This window comes from Nycticebus coucang, chromosome 14, assembly GCF_027406575.1.
Source record: "Nycticebus coucang isolate mNycCou1 chromosome 14, mNycCou1.pri, whole genome shotgun sequence".
Classification (NCBI taxonomy): domain Eukaryota; kingdom Metazoa; phylum Chordata; class Mammalia; order Primates; family Lorisidae; genus Nycticebus; species Nycticebus coucang.
Window position 1 is genome coordinate 58,869,969 of NC_069793.1, and position 13,531 is coordinate 58,883,499.

The 13,531-nt window shown below is 35.7% G+C and overlaps 1 protein-coding gene across 1 annotated transcript; it reads left to right on the forward strand.

Moving 5' to 3' along the window:
* The first annotated feature begins 2,707 nt into the window (after positions 1-2,707).
* LOC128564418 (olfactory receptor 6-like) lies at positions 2,708-3,664 on the forward strand. Its single transcript, XM_053559901.1, has one exon. It carries the CDS (start codon positions 2,708-2,710, stop codon positions 3,662-3,664), a length of 957 nt encoding a protein of 318 aa, XP_053415876.1.
* The last annotated feature ends 9,867 nt before the right edge of the window (positions 3,665-13,531 follow it).

Here is a 13,531-nt window from a genome sequence, read left to right on the forward strand (position 1 = left end):
CAGTGACTATTTATGAATAGAATGAATTTAATATACAGAAATAGCTTACATGATAGATGAGTTTCCTGAGAAATGAGATCTAGAGATAGAGAAATTGGTATTAGGAAAAGAAGCAAAGGAAGAATGAACAAAGACATCAGAAGATGAACATTAATGATTTTGTAATGGGAAATTAAATTACTATCTGATAGCATCATTTGTCCTTCTGAAATAGGAGGTGACACTGCTGACAGTTGGGGGAGAGAGATTAGAGATGAAAGACAAGAGTCTTTGGGAGAAATGGAGAGTGAATCGACTGATTCCACATTGTAGTATGGCCAGTCATTATTTACAGCCTAGTGGAACTCCATGACCATAAATTTATGGCAGTAGCATCTGTCCTCTTACATGATTTTTCTCTAGCAGGGCTTAGTTGTTCAGGTGCAGCTAAGGATAAAGTCCTGTTGTTTTCTTCTAAGGACCCATCTGCAGGCAGTGATAGGTTCTTCTTCCAATGGACTACCTGGGGAAATATCTTGTGGCTAAAACACATTGAAATATAATGCCTTGCTTACTTGTTTGGCTCCTTCTCAAGATTTTGAATGGGAGAATTTGACATTTTTGTCTTTATATTGTCAACATCCAGTGTAGGACAAAGTCCCCAAGTAAGTATTACCTTATTAATGATATTTTAAGTATCATAAGTACATAATATACTTTACTTATGATAAAGTAATAGATCTTTATCATAAGCATTAATAATGCTATAAATTTCTACATTCATGATTTGGTAGCCTTTTTAGTATCATAATATAGCCTCTCTTCACCCACAAGTGAATTTAAGTTTACTTTAGATTATAAAATGAATAAGTGATACATAATTAACTAGAATTCAGGCCTTCGATTATCTGTCCCACCTATATGTACTTCTTTTAAGGCTTTAGTGCACACTTTAAATATTGGGGCTTCTTTGTCCATGTTGAATCTCTTGTCCTCTTACTCCTTTCTTATATGATTCCTGAAAGATCAGACATGACTGAGAATGCTTTCACATAAAAATTCCTTCATAACTATATGGTGTAAAATTGTTTGGGTTTAGGCTATGTGCTTTCACACTGCCTTACACCTTTTCAGCAAAAATTACCTATTTGAGATAATTTGTCAAAATTAACTGAATAATAATTCTTCTTAGTGGAGAAAAAAGCCATATTTAAGTGCTTTTTCATTATGGCAATTTTTCCAACACGTTTAACTAACTCTTGGTGACCTAGCGGGTTTGGGCCATAAAGTACAAAGAAATCAGAAACAACTTCAAATATTTATGGTTGTCCAGGAAATTCTGCATCTTCCTCTTTCTAGTTATGTGAATTTTTCCTTTACCTCTCATTGTTATTGTTTGCCTTGCAGAGTTTATATCTATGTTTAGTTTCTTATTCATTTATTTATTTTAGAGATAGGGTCTTACTCCGTCACCCAGGTTGAAGTGAAATGGTATGATCGCAGGTCACTGTAACCTCAAATCCCTGTGCTCATGCAGTTCTCTCACCTCAGACTCCTGAGTAGCTAGAACTACAGATGAGCACACCAGGCTTGGCACATTTTTATATTTTTTAGAGATGGGGGGCTCTCACTATGTTGCCCACATTGGTCTTGAACTCCTGCTATGGGCTCTCAAAGCACTGGGATTACAGGCCCAGCCAGTTTCATTTTTATTTATAACTTCAAGCCAACTTGTATCTCTACTTTTCTCTTTCCATTATGCCCACTTATGAAAAAATGTGTTTTTAATTTCAGTTCTTTCCTCAGATCATGTTGTGCCCTTGGAATTCCAGGATACTCCTGAAGTCATAGGACCTCTTGACTCTCTGCTTTCAAGATGGTTCCTTATATAAAAATTGTCTTCAGGCAGCGTCCATAATAAGAAAGAGTTTCAATCAAGGAATAGATGAAATTAATCAAGAGTCATATCTTAGAGCATAAAAATTTTGAGTCAATCTTTGAAGAGGACATAGACAATTACACAAATTAATTTGAGAACACATGTGAACTACCATATACATATAAATGTAAGTATATACTTATATGTGTATAACTAATATATAAAGTTTTTATTCGTATTAATAAGACCCATTTCACTTGATTTTTTTAAGCCATGGCCCTAAACATAGGCAGAGAATTATTAACTACTATTACCAAAGTCTTTAAAATGCATTTAGCATAGCTGAGGAATAGGCCAGAGTCAGTGATTCTTCTGACCAGGAGGGTTTTTCCGATTAATGCAATGTTTCTGTTTTCTCCAGGTTTTGAAATTCCCAGTTTGTCTGCCCTGTTTTCTGCACCACTTTTGGCACTTGTTCCAACCACCTGTCCTGCTTTACAAATGCCTCTGAAATCTGGAAATACACTGATAGGGAAAGTAATTTACTTCAAATACTATCTGAAGACCTCTTTCTGATCCAGATCCAAAGACCTGACTTCATAATCCTGCTTTGATGTTCTTAGCTTTGTGTGGGCTTGTTTTCAGGTCCTATGTTGACTCTTGTGCTTCTGGAGAAGATCTATGGCATCCCACAATTCCTAAATCATACCCTAGGTCTGGAGGGTGGCAGTTAGGTTAAGTCTAACAATAAAGAACCTATAGCCTGAGGGCCCCGTGCTGCTAATGTGAATCTCACGTTTCAATTTGATGTAATTCTTACTAAATTCCTTGTCTTTTGGTGTCCTAACCATGTGGAAGGAAAATATCACCAATATCACTGAGTTCATCCTGGTCGGCTTCCCTACTGCTCCTTGGCTGCAGGTTCTGCTCTTCTTCCTCTTCCTCATCACCTACTTGTTTGTGCTGCTGGAAAATGTGGTCATCATCCTCACTGTGTGGGTCACTGGGTCCCTGCATAAGCCCATGTACTATTTTCTAGGTACCATGTCCTTTCTGGAGGCCTGGTATATATCTGTCACAGTCCCCAAGATGCTGGCTGGATTTCTGCTTCATCCCAATACTATATCCTTCCTGGGATGCATGACCCAGCTCTATTTCTTTATATCTCTCGCCTGTACTGAATGTGTGCTTTTGGCGGCCATGGCCTATGACCGTTACGTGGCCATATGTTGGCCTCTTCGCTATCCTGCCATGATGACCACAAGGCTTTGTATCCAGCTGACCATCAGTTCCTGGGTAAGTGGTTTCACCATCTCTTTGCCAAAGGTATACTTCATCTCCCAAGTTGGCTTCTGTGGCAATAATATCTTGAACCACTTTTTCTGTGATGTGTCACCTATCCTTAAATTGGCCTGCATGGGCATATCTGTGGCAGAAATGGTAGACTTCGTGCTAGCAATCGTCATACTTGTGTTTCCTTTCTTGGCCACTGTCCTTTCCTATGCTTTCATTGTCTCTACCATCCTGCACATACCCTCAGCCACTGGGAAGCGGAAGGCCTTCTCCACTTGTGGGTCTCACCTTACAGTGGTGGTCATCTTCTACACAGCTGTGATCTTCATATACGTCCGACCTCAAGCCATTTCTTCATTTAATTCTAACAAATTGATCTCAGCCATATATGCAGTCTTTACTCCCATGCTCAACCCTATCATCTACTGCCTGAGGAACAAGGAGGTCAAGGATGCCATCAGAAAAACCATAACAAGTGGCCGATCCCTGTTCTTGAGAGATTCTTTTTGCTGAACAGACTCACATTCCTTCTCCTTTCATTTTTTGACATAACCTCAAAAAACAACTTCTTTAGAGGAAGTCAGTAATCATAAACACACCAATTTAAAATAGTGATTTACAGATGTGGAGCCCAAGATCGAGGAAAATCCCCATTTCTGTGATGCCTTGATTTTTTCCTTTTATAAGGCAGTAGATGAAATAGTAAAAACTCTAAGAATCATAGATTAGTAAAATAGTTATAAAATAATTTTTTATGAAGAAGATGTTAAGAAATAATTAGTTACTATCTACCTGCTGGTCAGGCTTCTGTTGCTAAGGTTATTTAATTGTGACTTATTTTCTTTTAAAAGTTCTTTCTGTATTAGTAGAGGCACACAAAGAGAGGTCTTTCTGTAGTCAATGTCATGGGTAAGATGTGCTTATTATTTCCCAGAGGGTTAGGGGATGGGTTGGATCCTTTTATAATAAATTGATGTTGATTATATTTTATTTTAATTGTTGTTTAAATTTGTGAAAACGAGAGAAAAACTTTCCTCAGGCTCTAACAGAAACATTATAGAGATGTGTATTACTTGTTATGGCAGAGGAAAAAAATGAGATTTTATATACAGGGTATACATAAGTATATGATTTAATATATATATATGGTTTAATTATCTTTATATTCATTTTATATATATGTGCTTTAATTATGTGTATTAATTATTATACACACAAATACACATATATGTGTGTGTATGTGTGTGTGCTTTAGTTATCTTCCTTTGTTGTAATTTATACATATACTTTTTTGGATGAAATAGTTAGAGGCCAGGCAATAGGAAGCTCTGGTACGGACAGAAGGCCAAGTGCTTTTCCTTACATGATGCTTAGTCTGGGTGTAAAGAGTTTTCCCAGGTTCCCCAGCACTTCTTCTTTCTCACTTGTTTTCCTTTTGATTTCGTAATGGTAGACACAGATCTTAAGGAATAGTATATACTTTCACTTAGCCACTATAAAATGGTAGAAGAAACTTCTGTCTGGTTCAGCAAGAGTAGTGGATAAGTGAACTGATGAAATATGGTCTTCTAGGAGAATGACAGAGATACCATTTTATTCCATGAAAGAATGACAGAGATACTTTTTTTTATTATTGAATCATAGCTGTGTACATTAATGTGATCATGGGGCACCATACACTGGTTTTTATAGACCATGTGACATATTTTCATCACACTGGTTGACATAGCCTTCCTGGCATTTTCTTAGTTATTTTGTTAAGACATTTATATTCTACATTTACTAAGTTTCACATGTACCCTTGTAAGATGCACCATAGGTGCAATCCCACCAATCATCCTCCCTCCGCCCATTCTCCCCCCTCCCTACCCTCCCTATCCCCCTTCCCCATATTCTTAGGTTATAACTGGGTTATAGCTTTCATGTGAAAGCCATAAATTAGTTTCATAGTTTGCTGAGTACATTGGATACTTTTTCTTCCATTCTTGAGATACTTTACTAAGAAGAATATGTTCCAGCTCCATCCATGTAAACATGAAAGAGGTAAAGTCTCCAACTTTCTTTATGGCTGCATAATATTCCATGGTGTACATATACCACAATTTATTAATCCATTCGTGGATCGATGGGCACTTGGGCTTTTTCCATGACTTAGCAATTATGAATTGGGCTGCAATAAACATTCTGGTACAAATATCTTTGTTATAATGTGATTTTTGGTCTTCTGGGTATATACCTAGTCTAAGAGGAATTATAGCATTGAATGGCAGACATATGAAAAAGTGCTCATCATCCTTAATCATCAGAGAAATGCAAATCAAAACTACTTTGAGATATCATCTAACTCCAGTAAGATTAGCCCATATCACAAAATCCTAAGACCAGAGATGTTGGAGTGGATGTGGAGAAAAGGGAACACTTTTACACTGCTGGTGGGAATGCAAATTAATACATTCCTTATGGAAAGATGTTTGGAGAACACTTAGAGATCTAAAAAAAAGAGATACTATTTTATTCCAACACTTTGGAAACTACATTTTGTAAGTTTAATTGGACTATTGATTTATAATGATATATGTTTTGTTTTTACTTTATTTACCCTTGTTCTTACATGTTATTTGTAAGATTAAGATGGTTTTAAATAAAAAATTAATTTTATTTTTATATAAATTAAGATAATTAAAAAACTATAGTAATTTCCAATTACCCTAAATTTGTTAGATTCTCTTGGCAGTCATTAATTTTAACCTAAACAGTGTGTATCCCTAAGGATATGTACCATTTTCCTTTAGTCAATAAAGTAGTATAGCTCATGGCCCTGCCAGGGGCAGTAAAAGTAATAAAAGATGCTTTTTCTTGGATCATATAATTTTTTATTTCAATCCTAGAATTTCCTAATATTTTTGTCAAAAGACAAAGCTGTGTATATTTTTGCTTTAAACCATTTATTAATTACTACTAGATAATTATTGCTGTTATGAAATCTCACATAATTATTTTTTGTCATCATCACAAAAAAATGATAAATAGGTGAGATGATGGCTATGTTGACTAGCTTGATTTAATCATTCCACAATATATACATATATCAAACATCACCTTATACCTCATAAATACATACAATTGTTATTTGTCAATGAAAAATACTTCCTAAGAGCTAAAAGTAGACCTTTCATTTGATCTGACTATCACATAACTATGTATCTATCTAGAAGAAAATATGCTTTTACCATAAGTACTTGTGCACTGGAATGTTCATCACAGCTTAATTCATAATCACCAAGATGTAAAATCAACCCAAGTGCCCATCAACATATGAATAAATTAATAGACTGTGGTATATTTGTATCTTGCAATACTTTTCAGCCATAAAAAAGATGGAGGCTTTAAATCTTTTGCATTAACCTTGATGGAGTTGAAGAACATTCTCCCCAGTGAATATCATAGCAATGGAAAAGAAAGTCTCCAATGTACTTAACACTAATATGAAACCAATAGAAAAACAACCACATGTCCACATGAAAGAAAAACATAATTAAATTTAAGTGTGGTGTTGGGGAGAGTGAAGAAAGGTGGGAGAGAAGAGGAGAGTGAGGAATTGGTAAACTAACATAATGAGCACAATGTAAGGGTACACAGCACACCCCTGTGTGTAGGGCTCAACTACAACTTGGATTTTGTCTGACAAATGCAAACAGTGTAACCTAATCATCTATACCCTCATATTAATCGGTAATTTTTTAAAAATGCTTTTTATTTTTACTTCAGAAGCTCTGGGGGTCATTCATTGTTATAAGTTAACTATCATCTACATTTGTAGCCTGACATTCCTTTTCTGGCTTACATTTGATTTTTAAAGTTTTTATATAAGAAGGGACTATGGAGAGTTATTTTTTGATGTGTGCAAAGTTACACTTCTATGAGATAAGTAAGTTCCAGAGATCTGCCATATGTATAACATAGTGCCCACAGTTAACAATAAGGTACAGAGGAGGAGATAGCTAGACAAAGGTTACAGTATTTTCTGTACATGCATTGATCAGTGAACCAGCAAAAATATATTAAAGAAAATTTTAAAATGGAGGGTAGCAAGAATTATTACATTGAACTAAATTTATAGAAAATCTTCTTTATGGAAATGTTTTTGTTCACTGAAGAAATTTTTTATTAGATGTGTAAGCAAGGGAAGGGTTCAACCAGGTAAACAATAAATAGAAAATACACAAAACGGAATTATTACATGTAGCTGGCTTATGTAATTGTTGGAGCTAGCTAGGCAAGTATGAAATTTATAGGGCAGACTATCAGGAGAAGAGATGGCAACTCTCGGGCACAGACTAAATAGCTTTTTCCTAAGGGAAACTTCACATGTTTTCTAAGGGCCTTTCAACTGACTGAATCAGCCTTCTCTAGGTAATCTGTCTCTTATACTTGAAGTCAACTGATTCTGGATTTAGTCATGTCTACAAAATTACTTCACAGCAACACCTAGATTAGTGCTTGACTGCATAATGGTAGACGAAAGCCTACCTATGTCAAGACAACATAAAAAAGTGACCATCACAGTCTATCCCTTCTCAAATTAGCCCTCATACATATTTCCTTAAAACACATTTGGTTTCCAAATAACAATGTTAACGAACTCATACTTCAACCTAACATGGTACAATCCTACTGCATACAACCAAAATATGGTAACCATTTCCTTAGAAGATACAAAGTCCTTAGGTGTTGTTTGTACTTTTCCTTTTACATCCTATTGTGGGATAAAGTTCCACATGTGTGCCATTGAGGCAGGGAAAGGCAAGTTGACATGGTTTTTGCTAACACAGTAGCTCTAAGCCAGCTGCCTTGGACAGCATATAGGGCCTGCGAAATAGGAAGATAAAATTCCATTTGCAGTGGCTTTATGATGCTCTTGTTAAGCCCAGATAAGGTCACAGGTTAAGAGCCTGCCTGCTGGAGATATAGCCCAGAGGTTAATGATGTGAGAAAAACATTGTCTTAACAGCTGTATAGCTTCAAGCTCTGTGGATAAACAAAATCATAAAGCTTGTCTGTTAAATCTCAATGGGCACATGGAAATCCTGAGTATGCTTCTTGTTTTCCAAAACATTACAGGAGCAAGCTTGCATCTGCAGCAAAGCTGCTGTTCCCTCACATAGTCCTTCACCGCAACATCCTATAAATGAAATTCTGTGATATGAAGTTAATATACAGTTGACCTTCATTGTCTAGGGTTCTGCATCTGTAGATTCAACCAATCATGTATCAAAAATATTTGAAAACAATAAAAAATAATAACATAGCAATAAAAAAGCAGAATCTGGGCTGTATTTAGAGCAAAAGAAAAACAAAAGCAAAAAAAAAAAAAGAAAGTAAGGAAGAAAAGAACTCTGGCTGATAGATTGGATGCTAGGTGTGAAAGACAGGGAAGAATCATAGATGATTCCTAGGATTTGGTCCAAAGTGTATAATATAGCTTTCCTTTCTGACTATAAATTTCAGTATTTGCCTTTTTTTTCCTTTGGGCTTTGTTCATTTTTAAATTCTTGTCCATAGAAAAATATCACTTTTTGTTTTTCAAGGAAAAGTACCTTTTTATCTGTTTCATCAAGAGTCAGCTTAAAACATCACAAAGTAGCTAAAGGTCTTTAGGCAGGAGACTGACTTGGAGTAAAGCATAATCCCATTTTAAATGGGGAATTCAAGAAACCTTGAAAAGACCCGTAGCAGAGAGAAGTCATGAAAGACAAATCTGGTCACTAGGCAAAGTGTAAGTGGTGAGGAAATAGATGTCGGAATTACACTGGTTGAATGACCATTTCTGACTTTGGTGTTGATTTTGACCATTTGCTCACAGTTAGGGAGATTAACTGGGGCTGAGGCTCCCAGGGAGTGTGTTCCCAGTAGAGAGCCCTTGTACTATGAAGCCCACTGACTACCACATGCTCTGGCTGTGTTCACATCCTAGCTTCAAGGCACCAATATTTTTCAGTGAAACTTATTTGTAAATAATGTGACATAGAAAATATGTGACTGTCCTTCTCATGTAATATGGGCAGTTAAAGGGTCAACACTAGTATCCCAAACATCAATATCTAATAGGAATTTTTTTCCAGTCCAGAACTCTGATATGGACCTGATATGTAAGATCTGTACACAGTAAAGAATCAAGAGGAAGAGTCACACTAACAGGAAGGTAAAAACTGGAAAATGTGAAATCTAATATTTATATCTTCATGCAATATCTTCTATTTCCTTTGCTTTTATTTCATGCTTTCATGGAACTATCAAAAAAATTCCTGTGTGATTGGAGCTAGGATTGTTGGAGAGAAAAAAGAGAAAAATATGAAATGTTGGAGAGAAAAAAGAGAAAAATATGAAGTGGAAAAACACATCATCTCTGTCAGCACAGAAGGGGAATTCCAACCAGATTCTGGAAAGTTGATCAGAGTAATAAATGTATCCTTAGCTACCGACACATAGAGCTGATGATGCCAAAACTCTAAGGTTAAATGAGGGTTTGTCTCCAGTGTGACAGCTTTCAGAAAATTTAAAATGTGGAAGGAGAAAGTTCAAGATTAAAAGCAATTATGGAGTCATATCTTCTCTGCATTTTATAGTGTAATTACTCCAGCACTGAACCCTCTTATCTACAGTCTGAGAAACAAGGAGGTAATAGGGGCTGTGAGGAGGGTATTGGGGAGATACACTTCTGTCCAGAGACCATGCATACAAATGCCATGTGGAAGATCTATGACCTTATATATATGAATATATATATATATATATTCATCCTACTTTGTAAAAATATATAACTTTCTCTCCAGCCATAGAAACTAAGACAAAAACAAAGTAGAATCAAACAATCCAGCATATAAAATCCCATGTCCCAAATGTTCATAAATACGGAAGACAGGAAAAACATTCAGCAAGCTTTTAACAATAATATAGTCATGAAATAATAAAACCAGGACCACCTGAACTAATACCGTCAGAGTAAATAAAAAGGATGGATTTCAGAATTATTTAAAATATAAGACAGAACTTGGTATCAGCTTCATGAGAGGTTGAGGAAGAGAATTTAGTATTACAGTTGTAATACTGTCATAGCTATTATATTCCTGATATATATGAATTATGAGCAGTCAACTAGGATTGTCCAAATCCTACACACTGTTGAGAATGAGGGATAGTTAGTAGTTTCTTCTATGTCTGAGTTCTGTATAAGTAAAATATGAGCAGATGTGGTTGAAGTACCTTTTCCCTTAGATTCTCTAATGTATCACACATACTTTTTTGTTTCCCCAGAGAATTTGAAAGCCAAAACATTTGGTCAGACAGAAGTAGTTTTTCCTTTAATGGGGGTAAGAACAGTCTATCAGGCAAATTCAGCTTTCACTTTTCTGTAGTCACAGACGTATTAGCAATCCTTGATTTTTATACGGTTCTGGAGCAGTGTTGGGAAAGATAAAATATTTCATCTCTGTCATTGTATTTCTTCTTTGGCCTATATGGAAAGAAACACTTTTCTAGTATTTTTTACTATTCTCAATACAAGCTAGCACCTATATAAGAAAAGAAACATGGTACTATTGTGGATAATAATTCCAGCTGTGAATTTGATGTGCCTTTACTGGTAAACAAGGTAATTATTTTTCAAGAAGGCCAAATCTAAACTCCATGTTCTTTCTCCCACTTTTCCTGGGCACTAATGGAAAGGGAAAAGATGTTGCAGCTACTAAGAAGGACTCTTTCCCTGAATTTCATACATCTATGTGGCAAGTACATAGATCCTAGTCCATTGGGGTGGATTATTCATCTTGTTCCATGTGGTTTTTGGGTTGTGGACTCAAGGGCTAGCTAGAGACATGGAACTAACTCTACCTCTTCAGTCATGCTTATACATTCTTTACTCAAAGTTTTGGAAATCCCTTATTGGTCTTAAAACTAATTTACAAGCCCTGAGCTCATGTTGGAGGATGAGCTGATGAGTATTGACTATCTGTCCTACTACTGAGAAAGTGACATTGCATTTTTTCTTCAGCTATTATTGGGCAGGTTATGTCTGCTGCAAGACAAATAAGATTCTGCTAACTCTATAAATAAGACAAAAATTCCAAAGGGGACAGCTTGAGTTATTATTCATAAACTAAAGATCAGCTTTTTTCTTATTAAACAATAAATAAATGACTTTATTTCACCTCACCTATATGTTTTCTTTCAGGTTACTGTGAGGGTACAAACAACCATGTCACATTTTTGAATTTGTTAGGTAGGTTTTTTAATACGTTAGTCCCTCATGTAGCTGTGTTCCATACCCCAAAGGTGTGTCATACACCCCTACCTTGTACCATTTAAGTGGGAGCACACCAATCCTCTCCTCTTTCCTCAGAACCCTTCCTCCCAATTGAATAGAATTAAATTTTTCTCCTATGTGGGTGTGTGTTATCATCTACTGGCTTCATAATAAAATTGAGTACATTGGATACTTGCTTTTCCATTCCTGTAGTACTCTACTAAGAAGAACATGTTTCAACTGCATCTAGGTTAATACAAAAAATGTAAAGTCTACATATTTTCTTAACAGCTGAATAGTACACCATGGTATACATGTACCTCAGCTTGTTAATCCATTCCTGAGTTGATGAGCATTTAGGTTGTTTCTATATTTTGGTGATTTTAAAATGAGATGCAATAAACATTCTATTGCAAATGTCTTTATGATAAAATGATACTTTTTTTCTTTTGGGTAGATGCCTGGTAATGGGATTGTAAGATCAAATGAGAGGTCTAAATTGAGTTCTTTGAGGCTTCTCCATACTTCTTTCCAAAGAGCTGTAATAAGTTTCAGTTACCCCAACATTGTAAAAGTGTCCCTCTCTCTCCACACTTCCTCCAGTATCTGCAACTCTGAGACATGTGATGTGGGCTATTCTCACCAGGGGGGAGTGATATCTCAGGGTGGTTTTGATTTGCATTTCTCTGATGATCGGGGACAATGACCATTTTTTCATGTTTGTTAGCCATTCATCTGTCTTCCTCAGAGAAGGTTCTATTTATATCTCTTGCCCAGTGATAGATGGGATTGTTGGCTCTTTTGTTGTTGTTGTTGATTAAGTTCAGTTCTCTATAGATCCTATTTATCAAGCCTTTGTCAGATTTGTAACATGCAGATATCTTTTTCCATTATGCAGGTTGTCTATTTGATTTAATTATTGTGTCCTTAACTGTACAGAAGATTTTCAGGTTAATAAAATCCCATTTGTTAATTTTTGTTGTGGTGGTTGCCACTTAAGTCTTCATAAAAGCTTTCCCCAGGCTGACATCATAGAGAGTTTCTCCCACACTTTCCTCTAGGATTTTTATCATTTCATGTCTTAGATTGAAATCTTTTATCCATCTTGAATCAATTTTTGTAGATGGTGAATGGTGCAGGTCCAATTTCAGTCTTTTACATGTGGTTATCCAATTATCTCAGCACCCTTTATTGACTAGGTATATTCTTTTCCCTAGTATATGCTTGCATTTGGTTTATCAAAGATCAGATGGAAACTACAGACTGGTTTCATCTCTTGGTTATCTATTTGGTTCCATACATCTATGTGTCTATTTTTATGCCAATACCATGCAGTTTTGATTTTTATGCCAACACCGTCAGTAGAGTGTTGCCTCCAACTTTGTTTTTATTACTAAGAATTACCTTGGCTACACAAGTTTTTTTGTTTGTTTGTTTGTTTGTTTGTTTTCTTTTACTGGTTCCACACAAAATGAACGTCTATTTTTTCTAGTTCTTCAAAATATGATGTTGGTGTTTTAATGGAGCTTGCATTGAATCTGTAGATTGCTTTGGGTAGTATAGACATTTTAACAATCTTGCTTCTTCCCAGCCAAGAGCATGATATGTTCTTCCTTTTGTTAATGACTTCTGCTATTTCTATTTCTGAATTATATTTGTAGTGGTCCTTCACTTCTTTTGTTAGGTACATTTCTAGGTCATTCATTTTCTTTGAAGCTACTATGAAGAGAATTGTGTCTTTGATTAACTTCTCAACTTGGAGTTATTGGCATATACAAAGGCTACTGATTTGTGAATCTTGTTTTATACCCTAAGATATTACTGTATTTCTTGATTACTTCCAGGAATTTTGTGGTTGAGTCTCTGGAGTTTTCTAAGTATAATGTCACACCATTGGCAAAAAGCAATAGTTTGACCTCCTCTCCCCCAATTTGGATGCCTTTTATATCCTTTTCTTACCTGATTGCATTAGCTAGAACTTCCAGCACTATGTTCAATCACAGTGTTGATAAAAGACATTCATGTCTGTTCTAAGTGGAAAAGCTTTCAGTTTTGCTCCATTCATAAAATGATATTAA